Source organism: Narcine bancroftii, chromosome 1 (assembly GCF_036971445.1).
Source record: "Narcine bancroftii isolate sNarBan1 chromosome 1, sNarBan1.hap1, whole genome shotgun sequence".
Classification (NCBI taxonomy): domain Eukaryota; kingdom Metazoa; phylum Chordata; class Chondrichthyes; order Torpediniformes; family Narcinidae; genus Narcine; species Narcine bancroftii.
In genome coordinates this window covers 322,969,639-322,986,559 of record NC_091469.1, presented here as the reverse complement: position 1 = coordinate 322,986,559, position 16,921 = coordinate 322,969,639, and the positions used below count along the sequence as shown (strand labels likewise).

The 16,921-nt window shown below is 44.5% G+C and overlaps 1 protein-coding gene across 1 annotated transcript in view; it reads right to left on the bottom strand.

The window, feature by feature from the left end:
- Positions 1 to 16,921, bottom strand: part of tgfbr2b (transforming growth factor beta receptor 2b) — a 102,692-nt gene that overhangs the window by 37,670 nt on the left and 48,101 nt on the right. The window contains exons 3-4 of the mRNA XM_069907305.1: positions 15,938 to 16,134; positions 3,476 to 4,287 (exon numbers count right to left, since the gene is read on the bottom strand). Of these exons, the coding sequence (XP_069763406.1) occupies positions 3,476 to 4,287; positions 15,938 to 16,134 (1,009 nt within the window). The remainder of the gene's footprint in view (positions 1 to 3,475; positions 4,288 to 15,937; positions 16,135 to 16,921) is intronic.

Below are 16,921 nucleotides of genomic sequence, written 5' to 3'. Positions count from 1 at the left end.
GACTCTTACTTGTTCACTTTATTGATTTTTAAAAAATTCTCTTCGTATTGCAGCTTGCTTACATTTTTTATCTGTTTACAGTTTTTAAAATTTGTTTACAGGTCTATGCTGTGTACAATTTTTATTTGCACTACCAATAAGTTTTTCCCGTTGCGCCTGCAGAAAAAAAGGAATCTCAGGGTTGCATGTGATGTCATGTCTGTATTCTGACAATAAATCTGAGATCTAAGTGCTTGTCTAAATTGTTTCTTAACCATAGTAATTATCATCTGACTTCACCACCATCTCTGGCAGGTTCCAGAGATCAACCACAGTGTAAAATAAAAACGCATTTGTCAAATCCCTTTCCTCACCTTAAATGTATGCCCTTTTGTTTTGCAATACTTAAGGAAAAAGATTCTGAACATTTACTTTAGTTACAACTCTTGAAAAGTAAAATCCCCATTATCTGATATTGAAGCAATCAGCAATTAAAAAAATGTATAATAAACAGGTTAAAAAAAAACACAAAAGTGTAAAATTTGCCACCCCTGGCAGGTAGTTCGCAATCCCCAAAGGTGCTGGATACCAGGGTTTTTAAATAAAAAATGTATATATTCTATTAAATCACCCCTCAGCTTCCTTCATTCCGCAGAAAACAGGCGCAGAATTTCCGAACATTCTCAATAAGTAAACATCTCTATTTCAGGCAACATCTGCACGAGTTTCTTCCATACTCTCCCCATCACGGCATCTGGCACGGTTAGTGTAGCAGTTCGTGTAATGCTATTACAGTGCCAGTGAGTCACATTAGAGTCCCGTAACCCACGTGGGTTTTCTCTGGGTGCTCCAATTTCCTCTCACCCTCAAAGGTAATGGGTTGGTAGGTTAATTGGGTGTAATTCCATGCCATGGGCCAGCAGGACCTTCTATCATGCTGTTACATTAAAATATCTATTCTATAGTGGGCAGCCTGAATGGTACACAATACTCAAAATGTAGTCTAACCAGTGCTTTGTAAAGTTGCAACGTAACATCCCAACTTAATCTTGCCCGGACCTTCGAAGGCAAATATTCATCTTTCTCAACAACCTTTCTACCCTTGTGGCAGGGACTCTGGACTCTAACCTCAAGGTCCCTCTGTTCATTAATACTGCACATTTACTGCATGTTCCACCCCTATATGAATTACAAAAATGCATCACCTTGCTCTTGCTGGGGTTAAATTGCATCTTGTAACTGTTTCAGATTATGTTATATTTTATATATAGATGGGTTTTAAAGGAGATAAATTGTGGCAGGTTTTTAGTGTGGGTCACAAACAAATACGAACACTTCAAAACAGATCTCATTAAAAATGCCAGAGCTCTGCTCAAGCCAGACCGACCAGGCTCCGAGTGCTTTTTCAAAAACTTTGAAGAGTGCCTATAAGGACTTAACGAGTAGGGTTAATTGGACATGCTGTGGATTATTATTTTGGAAAGCAACAGATGACCGAACTCAGAAGATCAGGTTTGGTGCCACAGTCTGAGTGCAGTTTTGTGTTAAGAGGGTCATGTGGATTTTCAGAGAGAGAGAGAGAGAGAGAGAGAGAGAGAGAGAGAATGAGATTATATAGTTCTACAGTTGATCAGCAGCTGCTGGGACTAGAACAGACAAGCTGGCACACTTGTGGAAAAACCCCATTTTGAGTGCTGAGTTCAGTCTGGTCAAAGCCCTTGTGGTTCATACAAGAAGAGATGGCTGGCTGCCTTATGTTTCACTTGAAATAAGGGAAACAAAAAGGAACTCTGTGATGATCTGAAAGAAAGAGGTTATCATCTGCAAAACCCTGATGGGGCAAGTTTCTTCGACAAGACACTGAAGTGGCTGATTGGAAGGAAATCGTTGTGGGTGTCCAACGAGCAACAAATCTCTCTCTGAAAACAAAACAAGAACCTTCCTAAGTGGTAACCATTTTCCTTTCAAAGACCAAAGCCTGGTGAACTTCATAAATGTTAAATTCTGTGCACAGTATAAGAATTGCCTGCAACCAGGGAACTTGGAAGAGTGAGAAGTGAGATTGGACTGTGAATCAAATAACTTTTTTGAACTTACACACACATTACATACACATGCGCTTAGAATTAGAAAGGGGTTAGGTAAAGTTAAGGTAATAGTAATAAGTTAAAGTTTGATCTTGTTTTCATGTTTAAAGATAATTAAAAGCTACTTTTGTTTAAGTAACTATTTATCTTGGTGAATTTCTATTGCTGCTGGGTTTTGGGGTCCTCTGGGCCCATAACATAATGCTCTCCCCAACTGATCCATATCCTGCTGTAGCCTTGGACAACCTACCTCGCTATCCACATCACTACAGACTTTCCAGTGAAGTTCAACCATATTGTAAAGGTCTTCACTACTGGAATTCCAAAACTGGAGCACAGGGAAGGTCACCTTGCTCACTGAGGCTGTGCAGTGGTCTGAATGTGCTTCGGTGATATTAATCCCTGTTCTTTTTTTTAGTGTGGCATGTGTGTGTACATTTTCTCTTGAAACTTTTATTATTCCACTTGTTTCCTCCCAGCATCAAGACAGTAAATAACTGCTTCCCTCCTCAAATTATCCTCATCTCCCTCTCTAGTACCCAATGAGCTTCAAACTCTCCAGACAGTGGAAACAGTTTCTTCCCAGGACTTGAGGCAAACCACACAACATGTATGCAACCTGATAAACTCAAAGGAGTCTTTCACATTGCTCGAGCTGCTAGAGAACGAAGTAATAAATCTATATTAGCTAATTTAGAGGGAAAGGTGTTAACCGGGCAGCATGGTTGGCATAGTAATTAGGGCACCAGCAACTGGGGTTCGAATCCCACGCAGCCTGTAAAGAGTTTGTACCTTCTCCGCGTGGGTTTCCTCCGATTATTCCTGTTTCCTCCCACTGGGAGGAGGTTTGTAGGTTAATTGGGTACAATTAGGCGGCACGGACTCATGGGTCGATATGGCCTGTTAGCGTGCTGTAATGGAATGCAGCATTCAGAGGAATGTTATTTTGATTTTGTTCAGTATTTTCCCTTTTACTGCTAGCGATTGCAAACCTGAGTGCTGCCAATGTCTTTCTAGACAAGAGTTGCTGTCTCCAAGGGTTTCTGATTTGGAGAAAGAAAGCACACAAGACATGTGGCAACAACATTGTAACTCTAATACACTAAAAGGCATGACCAGTGAATGGGATCAGGCCCTGCATCAATTTTCAGGAAGATTGAGGTCTACTCAACAGAACCAAAGGCAATCCATAGGAAACCAAGTGTTATGGTCAACAATAACAGCAACAACCTGCATTTGTGTAGCACTATAGCATCACAAAGTGTTTTGCATAATCAAAAATCATTTGACAGAACAACAGACAAGGCACGAGAACAGATACCAGGGACGGGGACTGGTAGAGGGTTGAAGGTTCAGGGAAGAAATTCCTGAACTTGGGATCATTTGAGGAGACAAAGGATGGCACTTACCTGGCCGCTGTTGGCCAAATCATCGATGGACAGAGATGACTCCAGCCGCAAAGACAATCCAAAGTCGCAAAGGCAGCAGGTCATGTCGTTCTTCACCAGTATGTTGGAGCTTTTGAGGTCTCGGTGGGCGATGGGAATCTTTGGCCTGCCGCAGGGGGTATATTCACTGTGCAAGTGGGCAATCCCCTGGGTCAGTGAGCCTCCCAGCAGGCATAGGTCCTCCCAGCTCACCACATGCCTTAGCAGGTAGTCCTGCAGGTTCCCCTGGGGATGATAAGCAGTGATCAGCCAGTACTGCTTGCCCATTTCTGTCTCGCGCTCCTCTGCTGTCAGAAACTGCAGCACGTTCTCATGCTTCAGGTTGACATCGGAGAAGATCTCCTTCTCGTTCTTCCATGACATGTACTCGTCAAAGTGGAAGATCTTGGCGGCCACCGTCTCAAACTGCTCCGAGGTGCTCTGCCTCAGCTTGGCCTTGTAGACCTCGGCGAAGCGGCCCTTGCCCACCACGCCGTCCAGCTCCAGGGGCAGCAGCTCGGTGTTGTGGTTGATGTTATTGGCACAGGTGGAGCTGATGTCCGATTGGTCGTCGTCCAGGCGGATGGCGCAGCCTTCACTCCGGTCCATGGGCCCCCTCATCCGATGGCCTGGCTTCTTGCCCTTCTGGTCCTTCCCCCGCTCTCTGTTCAGGCTCCTCCGCCTCTGGACCCGGTAAAGATAATAACCGATGATCACAACGGAGGCAATGATGAGCAGCGGGACAAGCGTGACAAGGACCACCTCGGTTATTGGCTCCACTTCCGTTGTGGAATCTAAAGCAGACAGACACCAGCAGAGTTGTCACCAGAGTTCAGCAGCCACACGCAAAGCACATCTCAAAATGATCACTGAAAACTGGAACAGGGCGTCACTAAGGGTGGTGGGGGGGGGGGGGGGGAATGCAAGGTGCGTGCGGACAATACCAGGTGACACCAAAATGACTGCCCATAAAATTTTTGTGCATTGTTTCAGCAAAAATGTATTATTTTTTAATAAAAATATCCCTGTGATTAGTTATAAAGTTTTCGTAAGGCCAGCTTTCATGTATCAACGTACCTACGAGGCTAAAACTCGATGCTGATTTACTTTTTGAACCTTCTAATGCGCTCAGTGTCTGAGCTGTCGTTATCACCCAATTACAATGACGCTTCGAATCATGTGGTTTCAGCTGCACACGCGACACGGTGCTGCGAATGATATCGAAATGTAAAGGTGTAATTTTTAATTTTGCTAGTAGTTTATCTCACTGCTATTGCCCTTATACTCAGTGATCTACGGGAATTACAATTTACAAATAACATTAGTACTGAGGACGTTACTAAGGATTCTGTATGGTCTGGTATGGGAAGAGGTCCATGGGGGAGGGGGTGGTGTGACACCACTGAGTGATACTAACCCTAGTGATGCCACTGCATGGTACAAAACACAGCTTACTTAGTTCAGCTTAACCTCCTGCAATAGAACACTGGACAAACACAAGACAGGCCTTCACATCTCACAGATGGATTAGTAATTGCCAATATTGACCAGCACTGCTGCGACGGAGCTTAAAAAAAGAGCAATGGAGGCATGAAAGTGGTGAAGCAATGAAGTCTGCAGACACTGTGATTGCAGTAAAAGAAGCTGGGGGAAACTGAGTGGGTCCCTCAGCGTCCAATCAGAGGCAAAGATCTGTAACCATCGCTGCGGGATCTGCTGGACTTCTCCAGCAATGGAGGCATGCCAAAGTAACAGAGGTATCAAGCTCTACCATCGATCAACTTACAAAGCTGGGTGACCCGGTTTATAGGGCCAGCAAGTCGGGTTTGAATCTGGCTCCTGTCTGTAAGGAGTTTGTATGTGTGTTTTCCCCAGGGGTCACCGGTTCCACCCCCCCACTGTTCGAAACACACCGGGAGGGATGTAGGATAATTAGGTGGCAGAGGCTCGTGGGCAGACATGGGCCTGTTACCGTGGTATGTGTTTAAAAATTTTCATCCAAATTTTTAATTTAAAATTTATTTAGACGTGGACGACTCACACAGATGAATGTGTCAAGGGCTTTCCTTCGTTTTTAATGTTTTCAATAATTTTAAGGAACTTTGGTCGCTCTACAGTTTTGCGTTGGCTTCTGGAAACATTACATCTCATCAATTACCAAGTCATCCCTGTCCTCTTGAATCAAGACTCCTTTGTCCACAGGATCTCAGCAGTTGACCTGCTACTTGGAGATCAGAAAGTTATGGGTTTAAATCTTAACACAGATGCACGAACACTTAATCTGGGTGAATTGTCCCAACCAGCACTGAAAGCTGGTCACAGTTGGCAGCACCACCGGAACTGCTCTAACGGCAGCCCTGCCGCAGTCCCACGGAGAGCGGAGACAGCGCAGTCCTGTGGGGTTCAACTGCGCAGTCAACTGCAGTCAGCTGTGCACAGGCCGTTGAAGGAGCCAACGGTCATTTTATTTAAAATCCCGCAACCGCTGGGTCTGCGCCCAAGATGGCGGCGCCTCTGATCAGCAGTGGCCATGAGGGTTTGGAAACACTGGGGAAGCAGAGGACTGATGCAGAGGACCAAAAGACAGGGAGACTGAGAAGGAGAATCAGAGGAGACGACCCACCCCCACCCCTGGGTTGGTGACCAAGGCAGTGGACCAGTGAGGGGCTCGGAGGCTGAAAGACCCAAGCATGTGGCGGGCAACTCGAGGTGAGGAACCCACGGAGGCTGTGGGGTGCCAGAGATTCGTGCTGGGCTTTGGAGTGCTGGAGACTGGCTGAAGGGGTCCCAGGTATTGGAACCGGGAGACGAGGGGGTGTCGAAGGGTTCCTGACCGTGTCTGAGGTTCGGATCTGGAGCTCGGGTCGCTAATAGTTTGGACTGGACGCTGTGCGGCTGCGGAAGCGCGGGAGATGAATCCACGGACACTCGCTGACTCTGGGGTGGGGGGAATGCTTGTATTTCTCTGACTGTAAGAGGCGCCTCAGGCAATTTCTGCCAATGGTGAATCTGTCTGCCTTACAGCAGGCAAAAGCAATTTCATGTCATATGACACTGTTTTATTACAATGATAATAAATTGAATCTTGAAGATGGTCACGTCAGAAGGACATGGTTGAATTCTTGGTTAAGAATTGAGGAAAAAAAGGTGAGTTATTTTTGGAGCGGTTACTGGAATATATTAAAGAGCAACAAGCAAACAAGCCCACTTTACTTGATTGCATCTCATTACCATTTGCAAGTCCTGGTGTGTGTGTGTGTGTGTGTGTGTGTGTGTGTGTGTGTGTGTGTGTGTGTATATATGAAGTGGATACCATCCTCTCTCACAGCTGGGAGCACACCTCAAAAAAGTATCTAATTGAGTGCGTGATGCCTTGGAAGGTCCAGAGGCCCAAATAAGGTACTAAAGTACGAGAGCAGTGGGGGAAAAAAATGATCACTGAGTGTTTTACGAGTTAATTACTCCTGGCATTAATCCGTCTTAATTTATTACATTTTAGGGATCAGGCATTTAACTTAAAAGCTCATAACAATCCCCCATGCACCCACCCTCTCTAAAGGGAACTACCTCGCCACTCCAACCCCTCTACCATAACTCCTAACAATACCAATAACCAGATCCAAGGGGGAAGTTTTTGAATGCTGGTTCATTAATTTTGAAATTTCTTCCCCCATTAGTGTTTCACTAGCCCACCTCACTGACAAAAGGCAAAGGAGGAAACCCCAACACCCAACCCCAACCAACCAATTTTCCCCTGCAACCGCTGCAACCGTGTCTGCCTGTCCCGCATCGGACTTGTCAGCCACAAACGAGCCTGCAGCTGACGTGGACTTTTTACCCCCTCCATAAATCTTCGTCCGCGAAGCCAAGCCAAAGAAAGAAGATTTTATGAATCTATTTAAGTCGATGTGATATGTAAAGATCCCGTCTAATCTAGTTCAGTTTGTGCATTCTCCTTGACAGCAGACTTTCTATTCCAATTGTTGAACATGCTATTGGCTTGTTTGCATTACATTACAGCACTTCTGGCGAGGCCTTGGTATGTGCAATGCCTCTGGCTGGAATCGCAACTGGGCAATAAGAGTCCTGCTAACTCTGCCTGTCCCGCATCGGACTTGTCAGCCACAAACGAGCCTGCAGCTGACGTGGACTTTTTACCCCCTCCATAAATCTTCGTCCGCGAAGCCAAGCCAAAGAGTGTTTCATAAACATACTGGGAATATAAAGTATAATTTTGCCCGTGTTTCTGGTAATCAGCAGCAAAGAAATTAACTTTTTAAATAAAAATTCCAGGGCCCTTTAACACAACCATAGAGGGTTGACCACTCCGAAGATTTTTTTAAAATCTTGAAATTTCAAAAGAGGCATTGGGAGTCTTAAAATGAATAAATCCCTTGGACCAAACCAACAACATCCTGGGACGTTGTGCAATGCGCGGGAAGAAACTGTAGGAGCCCAGGCAGAGATTTTGCACCTTCATTTGTCATGAATGAGGTGTCGTAAGATTAGGGGGGGGGGGTTAATTAATGCTGTGCCTTTAATGAAGAACGGTGGGAAAGTTACTGGAGGGATGCAGCGATAGGAGCTATCTAGATTTTACTTAGACATACAGAACGGTAACAGGCCATTTTGGCCCAGGAATCCATGCCGCCCAATTAACCTTCACCCCTGGTAGGTTTTGAATGGTGGGAGGAAACGAGCACCCCTGGGAAAAACCCACATAGACATGGGGAGAATGTGCAAACTCCTTACAGACAGCACTGGATTTGAAGCCGGATCGCTGGCACCGTGATCGCATTATGCTAACAGCACAGTTTTGTACATGGGAAATTATGTCTCAGAAATATGATTTTGTGACAGAGTGTGTATATATGTTTTTTGGAGATAAATTGGGAAAGGTTTATTAAAGTAGGTCACATGCAAACACTTTAAAACAGATCTTATTTAAAATACTGGAGCTCTGTCCCAAGGTAGACATATCGGCTCCAGAGCTTTTGAAGAGTGCTCAAGAGACTTCACTAATGGATTGCTGTTTGCAAAAGGCAACAGATGAAACAGCATGCCGGTCTGGAAGAGAACTTGCTGTTCTGAGAGGGTCATGTGGTTTTTCAAGCACAGAGAGTCAAACAGGGTTTTCTCTCAGGGGAGGGGGGGGGGAGAGAGAAAGAGACAGAGATCACTTGTATGGTGTTACAGCCAGCAACAGCAGCTGGGACTGGAACAGGACAAGCTGACAAGCTTTTGGAAAGCCCAGTTGTAAGACAGCCTGGTCAAAGCCCTTGTGGTTCATACAAGAAGAGAGGACTGGCTGCCTAATGTTTCACTTGGAATAAGCGAAACAGAAAGGAACTCTGTGCTGACCTGAAAGAAAGAGGTTATCATCTGGAGAACCCTGAAGGGGCAGGTTTTGTCAGCAAGACACTGAAGTGGCTGATTAAAAAGGAACAACAAATCTCTCTCTGAAAACCAACAAGAACCTTCCTGAGTGGTAACCATTTATCTTTCAAGCACCAAAGCCTGGTGAACTTTATAAATGTTAAGTTCTGTGCACAGTATAAGAATTGCCTGCAACCAGTGAACTTGGAGGAATGAGAAATGAGAGTGGACTGTGAATTAAAGAACTTTTCTGAACTTACACATACATTACATACACATTCGCTGAGAATTAGAAGGGGGTTGTTAGGTTAAGTAAGTCAATAGAGATAAGTTAAAGTTTGGTTCTGTTTTCATGTTCAAAGATAATTAAAAGCAACTTTTGTTTAAGTAACCATTTGTCATGATAAATATCTATTGCTGCTGGGTTTTGGGGTCCTCTGGGCTCCTAACATTTGAACAAAGCACTTGACAAGGCCCATACATGGCAGATTGCCCAAGGTTACAATGGGGTCCAAATCACCTGGGAAAGTGGGTAAAGAAAGTGCAGATAGAATTTAACTCCGACGATGCACTTTGAGAAAAAGAGGCCAGGATATTTGGTAAAAACACGCAGAAATGCTGGAGGAACTCAGCCAGTCTTGCAGAGTCTATAGGACGTAAAGATATATTTAGCCCTGCTTCAAGGTATAAGCAAAAAAGCTAACAGACATCCAAATTAAAGACTGGGGAGAGAAATAGGGATAAATGGGGAAGGGAGTTGCAAAGGAGTCCAGACTAACAAAAGGCATTAATATGATAAGAGGAGAGGTGAGAAAGGAGAAAGAGAGACAGAACTAGAGGAAGGGAGATGGGGGACTAAGATTGGAGTGGGGGATTTTCAATGGAAACCAGACAAGTTGATGTTAATGCCATCCATTTGGAGGGTGCCCAGATGGAGGATGAGGTGTTCTTCCTTCAGTTTGCTGGTGTCTGTCTGGCAGTGTGCGAGACTATGGACAGACACATCAGCAAGGGAATGGGACAGGGGATTGAAATGGGTGAACTCTGGGAGACCCATGCTATTGTGATGGATGGAGCAGGAGCAGATTTCTCTGACTGTACCCAGTCTCTTCTAAGTAGAGTAGACCACAACTGGAACACGGGATGTGGTAGAGGACCCCTCTACAAATTGATAAATGAAGTGTTGCATCAATTAAAAGGCTTGTTTAGGGCCCCAAATGGTGGTGAGGGAGGAGGTGTGGGCTCAGGTGGAGCAACTCCTGCGATCACAGAGGTAGGTATCAAGGGCATGATTAGTGGGAAGAGAGGAGTGGACGAGGGAATGGTCTCTGTGGAAGGTGGAGACAGGAGCAGAAGGGAATAAGTGTCACAGAGGTAGGTATCAAGGGCATGATTAGTGGGAAGAGAGGAGTGGACGAGGGAATGGTCTCTGTGGAAGGTGGAGACAGGAGCAGAAATGAATAAGTGTCTGGTGGTCGAGGAAATGGCAGAGGAAGATTTTATTAGGCCTGGAGGCTGGTGGGTGATAGATAAGGACAAGGGGAATCCTGTTCTTGTTGTGTGTCTGGTGGCGGAGGGGGGCATATGTGCGAGTAATGAATATGCTGACGAGGGCCAAATTGATGGCAATGGAGGAAAAAATGTATTGTTTGAAGAAGGAGAACATCTCTGATGATCTGGCATGGAAGTCCTTATCCTGGCCACAGTTTGCCATGGAGTCATTTACATCCATCTTGAAAGGCAGACAGAGCATTATGTAATGACACCTTTGCAATAGGAGCCAATATAGATTATATTATCTGGGAGTAGACCTTAAAAAAAAAATGGACTTACTCAAAAAGGTGAGGGGTGTACCTCTAAGCCAGGACAAGGCCTTGATGGGTCATGCTGGCATCTTGGTTGCAGAAATACTTTAGCACAACGGCTACACTTCAGGGAATTCGTGTTTAAACAGCTGTGAAAATAATACACACCTCTTCGAAGAAAAAGCCTGGCCAGATTCTCTGCCAAAAAAGGGGCCAGTGAGGTTTGCAGCATCTGTGCACAAATGCTGGTGTCTTTGGAAGAGGCATTCCTACCCAATCTCTGTTCACCAAGTTGACTTATTTTTGACTTAATTTAGACCCATGGGCAATTTTGGCCCATGAACCTATGTTGTCCAATTAACCTACAACCCTGGTACATGTTAAACGCTGAGGAGAAACCCACGCATACGTGGGGAGAATGTACAAACTCCTTAAAGACAGTGTGGGATTTGAACCCTGGTCCTGATCGCTGGCGCTGTAACGGCATGGCACCAGCCGCGCTGCCCCCATGACTGTTTAAGGCATGGAGCAGAATAAACCATCCCAAACAAATGAAGCTAAGCTTTTTACTTTAGCTGGACTGGTGCTGCACTCAATTTCCAGGAGAGGGTGAGGTGTGCCTTGTACAGTGCAGGAAGCAGGGATCACACGATGTACTGCAGATTTCCCCAGCGAGTGAAACAGTAAAGCCTGCAGGTGCTGCGATTGCAGTAAAAACAATAATGCTGGAGGAACCCAGCAGGTCCTACTGATGATATAACCGATGTCTTGGGCCTGGGCCCTTTGTCAAGTATGAATAAATAGCCAGGCATGGGCTCAGGCTTGACAAAAGGAATCAGGTCCAAACCGTTGGTTGTACCTCTTTATATCCTAGGAACGTCACAAGATCTGCTGAGTTCCTTTAGCACTTTGTGTTTTTAACTATTTCCCCTAAAAAGCCATTAATTGTTTCCGTTAGACCTTTCAAAAAAAAGGTCCAACAGGGTCACATGGTTAGCACAACACCATGACAGCGCCAGCGATCGGGACTAGGGTTTGAATCCAATGCTGTCTGTAAGGACTTTGTACGTTCTCTTCATTTCTGTGTGGGATTTCCCCGGGGACTCCGGTTTCCTCCCACCCTTCAAAGCATACCGGGGGTGTAGGTTAATTGGGTGCAAATTGGATGGCATGGACTCACGGTCCAAAATGGCCTGTTACTGTGCTGTATGTCTAAGCTAAATTTAAAATTAGATACGGTGTTTGTTTCACGTGGAATTTGGACCTTTCGTTAGCAAGAATTTGCAACTAGGCAGGGGCTGAGAGAGCGAGAGCAAGCTAAAGGAAACGAACCTGCAGTCAACAGGACCTGGAGGGAGGAAGAGGCCAGCGTCACTGTCGCTTAGTGGGAGAGTCCCTGAAGGTTCAAGGAACAGACTGCGCCATTATCTGGTATTTCATCTTTATACAGGATGCAATGTGCTCAAATCATTTGTTCTTCTTGTAATGATATTATACCCGTTCCCAGAGTTGCTGGTTGCAGTCATGATCAGCCACAAATTGATTACTGACGAACTACAAATGGGCCATGCAGTCAGAGAATGGGCAAGTGTACAGAGAGGAAAGGGGTGAGCAAGAATAATTGCTGAATACAGTAAAATCCCTATTTCTTGGAATTCAAGCAACCGCCAAAAGAAAATCGCGGAAAATAAAGAGGTAAAAAAAAAATGCCCAAGTTTAGAAATAGTGCCCCTCGCCATTAGTTCTCCAATCTCACAATCTCAAGCAAGTAGAAAATGCACTTATTCAGCATCCATCAATTCCCATAGGTGCTGGATACCAGGGGTCTTACTGTTTCCAGAGTTGTTGGTTGTAGTCATGTTCAACTACAAATTGATTACTGATCAACTACAAATTGATTACTGATCAACTACAAATTGATTATTGATCAACTACAAACTGCCAATGTAGTCACAGAAAGAGGGGGGTGAACAGAGGGGAAAAAGAATGAGCAAGAATAATTGCTGACCATTATAATTCTTACCATCTGGTATAGTGTTTTATTTGTACCCAGCAGAAGAAAAAGGGAAAGGCATTATGGGTGTGAAGCTAGTTGTACATGTTCTGTTAGATGATAATAAACTTGAACATGTAAAGGTAGTCATCAGTGAACAGTAAGGCTGGCAAAGTGAAAGGAAAAATCTGTCGACCTCCAACTTGTGCATTACAGATGACAAATTGGGACATACATTAACGTTCCAGTTAAAGTGCTGCAGAAAGAACAGGCTTTTGAGACGTTCAAGTTGGACATCAGTCAGCCCACAGTAAATGAGCACAATGGTTATCTGCTTGTAAACATGGCTTGAGGAGTAGCAGACTTTGATGTGGTAGTAAACTTAAACACAGACAGGAAACCGCACGTCTGAGATCAGACACGCGATTCCTTTCGAGCCACAGATGCAATTGCACGATTCAGGCAGCAGTCTGTTTTCAGTTAGAGAGGGGGAGGACAGCTGGAATCTTCAAATATGCAATGCCTTCAACCTCACTTTGGGGGCTGTTAAAAATGAAACTGGCCTTTGACGAGTTAAATTAAAACAAGGCAGGCACCGCACACTTTATGTGTTACTTACTACAAGTGTTTTAGAAGCTGCCAATCTATGGGCCTCGCCTGACTGTCATCCCAATGTCAGATTTGTTCGATTGCCGGTCCCACATCCAAAACTGGGTGAGCAAAAATTTTGCCCACATGTTGAGAGAGTCAGGGATCATAGTCTTTGATCCCCACTACAAATGTGAATTCTGAGTTCAGCCTCTCTCCAGTGGCAACCGTACGAGGCAGAAAATAAACTGAATGGCAGCCTCTCATTTGAATATTTATTAATGGACTTCAAGAAGGGTCAGGCAGGTGGTGGAGGGACAGGTGGCAGTTGATGTGAATGCAACACGAGGTTGAAAACAAGAGAGGACAAATCCAAAATGATCGAGAGATGGTTGGGGGCGGGGGGGGGGGGGGGGGAGAGGGGTTGCATGCAGTTCATTGAAAGTGGTTGAGCAAGTGGTTAAATTAAAACAAAAATGCTCATGTGTTCCTGGGTTTTATATTGGGACAAGAAGTGTGAGAGTGTAGTGAACATTATGGTAGCCATAACAGAATATTGTATCGTGCTCCATGCATCAGTCTTTAGGGAAGGTGTGAAGGATCAAGGAAATGCAGGAGAGATCAAATGAGGATGATTCTGGTGATGTGAGACTTCAAGTACATGGATAGAGTAGAGAAACTGGGGCTGATCTTGGACAGAGGAGAGAATGAGAAGGGATCTAATGGAGTAAAGGCCAAGAACTAGAGGAAACGGCATGAAGGCATTTGGCGAAAGAGCCAAAAAAAAAATGAGTTGGATAAACTCTTTCTGAAATAAAGCACAGCAAAAGTTTGGGGCCTGAAATGCATGCTTGATATTTAATAGTAAAGGCAGATTCAACTGTGGCTTTTAAAAGGTAGCCGGAAACACGGGGAAACACGGGGAATCTGCAGGGCGAAGGGAGGAGGTGGGGGTGGGGGGTGGGGGCACGTGGAACAAGCTAGTTTTCTCTTGTGGAAATGTGGGATAGATGAGGCAACAAGCCTCATTCTCTCATTCTCATTCTGGTGCTGAGTGTAGTTTTCCTATGTTCTCCCATGACAAAATTGACATTGTTGGGCTCCACTTGGAAGGTTCTGGCTGGGAGAAATCTACAAGACTGAAGGGAGAGGAGAAATCTCCAAGACTGAAGGAAAAGAAAAAAGCAAGCAGGCCACAAGACTGAGTGGATAAATAAATTGTGAACAGAGCACCGAAACAAAAAAACTAGCCAGGAAAAAAAAATCATAAGACAAATAAGGCTGCAGTACAAAGTGTTTAAGAATATTCGAAGCATTGACAATTCCCTTTCGCCCCCACTGACGGCCAAGGTTCCTCCAGCAGATTGATCCAAATCCCAGCTTCTGCAGGTTCCTGCATCTCCTTGCACAAAGATGCCATCTGGGGGAAATTCAAGTCACCTACCACAAAAACCCCTTTGATTTTACATCTTAAAAAAAATATCGGTCTACATATCTGCTTGTCTACCTTCCAGTGGCTGTTAGGAGGCCTATAAACATAATCCTATCAGAGTGACTGCGTAGTTTTTACTTTTGTGCTCTGCCGATGTTGCCCCTCCAATGGGCGTAGCTCTTCCCTAATTAGCAATATGATGCTTGCACCTCTTCTTTAAAAAAAAACCTCCCTGATCGTCACATCGGAATCGTCAAAACCTAGGAATGTTGAGCTGTACGCCCCATTCTTCTTGTAGCCATGTCTCTGTAATGGCCACAAGATCATAATTCCATACCTTAGTAGCATCTCCCTCAGCCATAATATTCCTCGCATTTAAAATAAACACACTCCAGCCCATCAGTCACACCTGACAACATTAGATTGGCACAAGACGACGACCAATTCCTAACCCTCATACATTTAAATTGGTTTATATTAAGGACTAAAGGAGAACGGTAATAGCTCATATTTGTATTACATCTTGAAGATAGCAAATTCTGAGCCACAGTGTACTGTTACTGAGCCTGGGTTACAATGGTAAAAAACATAACCAAATGCTCAAAGCCAAGGTTTTTAAGTTCGGGTGGTTTGGATAGGATTCAAGAATCAGGTGCCTGAACAAGGATTCAAGAGAGCAAGAAGAGCCCTGGGCTCTGCAGGCTTCCTCATCGTGTCGGATGTGCATATCTGGGCTCAGGCTGTCAATAGTTTGATCTGGAGTCTATGCGGCTGCAGGAACACTGGAGGTGATCCACGGACACTCACTGTCTCTGAGGGGGACTCTCATTTGCTTCTCTTTCCCTGACTGTAAAGGGCACCAGGTGATGTGGATGAAAAATCTTAGCCTGCCTTATGGTAGACCAAAGGAAATTTGGCTAAATATTACACTTCTGTTTTATTACATGACAATAAATCGTATCTGAAGATTACCTCTAACATTAGAGTATTGGGTGAAGCAAAATATCCTGGATGGGTACAAGGATGGAACTGAATGTCTTCAGATGTTTGAGATGCAAAGGGGAGTCACAAAAGTTAGCCCCTGGCTGAAGTTACAATATCTTAATTAACAAAGGACCTGCATAAGGCTGGAGTGAAAGAGATGCAGACATCTGAAAGAACTGTGGTCTGGAGAAGGAACAGCGATGAAGGCAAAGCAAAATTTCAAAAATCACATTTGTGGACAAACGTAATCTTCTGATTCAACTCACCATTATCCGAGAATATCAGTAGGTCATTGCATTCTTCCACATTTGAGCACGAGCAAATGTAAAACACAGAACCTTGGGCCTTCTTTTCTTTCATCTTGCACTTTGTGTTGTTGTAGTCATCCAGCAGGTGTCCATACAGGAGGATAGCTGGGTTGTGGCACAGCGTTTCTATTGTTACGTTGGCATCTTGCTTCCTCCTGTGGGCTCAGCAAAAGCATTTAAAATTAGTTAACCTTGTTACAGCAATAGAAATTCACCAAGACAATGGTATCTTCAAAACAATATTTTTTTATTAATAATATCTTACTTAACACTAAACGTGTGTGTGTGCGTCAGTGTGTGTGTGATTGTGCGTGCGTCTGTGTGTGTGCGTGTGTGCTTGTCTGTGTGTGTGTGTCGGTGTCAGTGTGTGTGTATCAGTGTGTGTGTCTGTGTCAGTGTGTGTGTATCAGTGTGTGTGTCTGTCTGTGTCTGTGGGTCTGTGTGTGGCTGTGGGTCTGTGTGTCTGTCTGTGTCTGTGTGTGTGTCTGTCTGAGTGTGGGTGTCTGTGTGTGTGTGTGTGTGTGTGTGTGTGTGTGTGTGTGTGTGTGTGTGTGTGTGAGATTACAGTTCTGAACAGATGATTTTTAAAGTTCATTTTCGAAATCTTGTGGGTGGAAACTCCGTTTTTAAACTGTTCAAAAGTTCTTAAACTCATGAATTCTTGTAGGTTTGGTTTCAGAGAAATATATTCTTCATATGAATGAATTTTCACAAATTACCCTCTCTTACATGGAGATTTTGGAACTTGTGTTTCACACTGTGAATGCACCAACCCAGGCAAGGGTTAAATGAAGTGACCATTACAAAAGGCCATGCAGAAATTCTCTCTCTCGACAAAGAGACAGTTGAAATGGCTCTTTCCTTCAAAGCCACTGATACTGTGTTCTTTCCCTATCAAAAGGAGAATGCACAACAGTACCTCTCATTGAAGGTTACTGCATC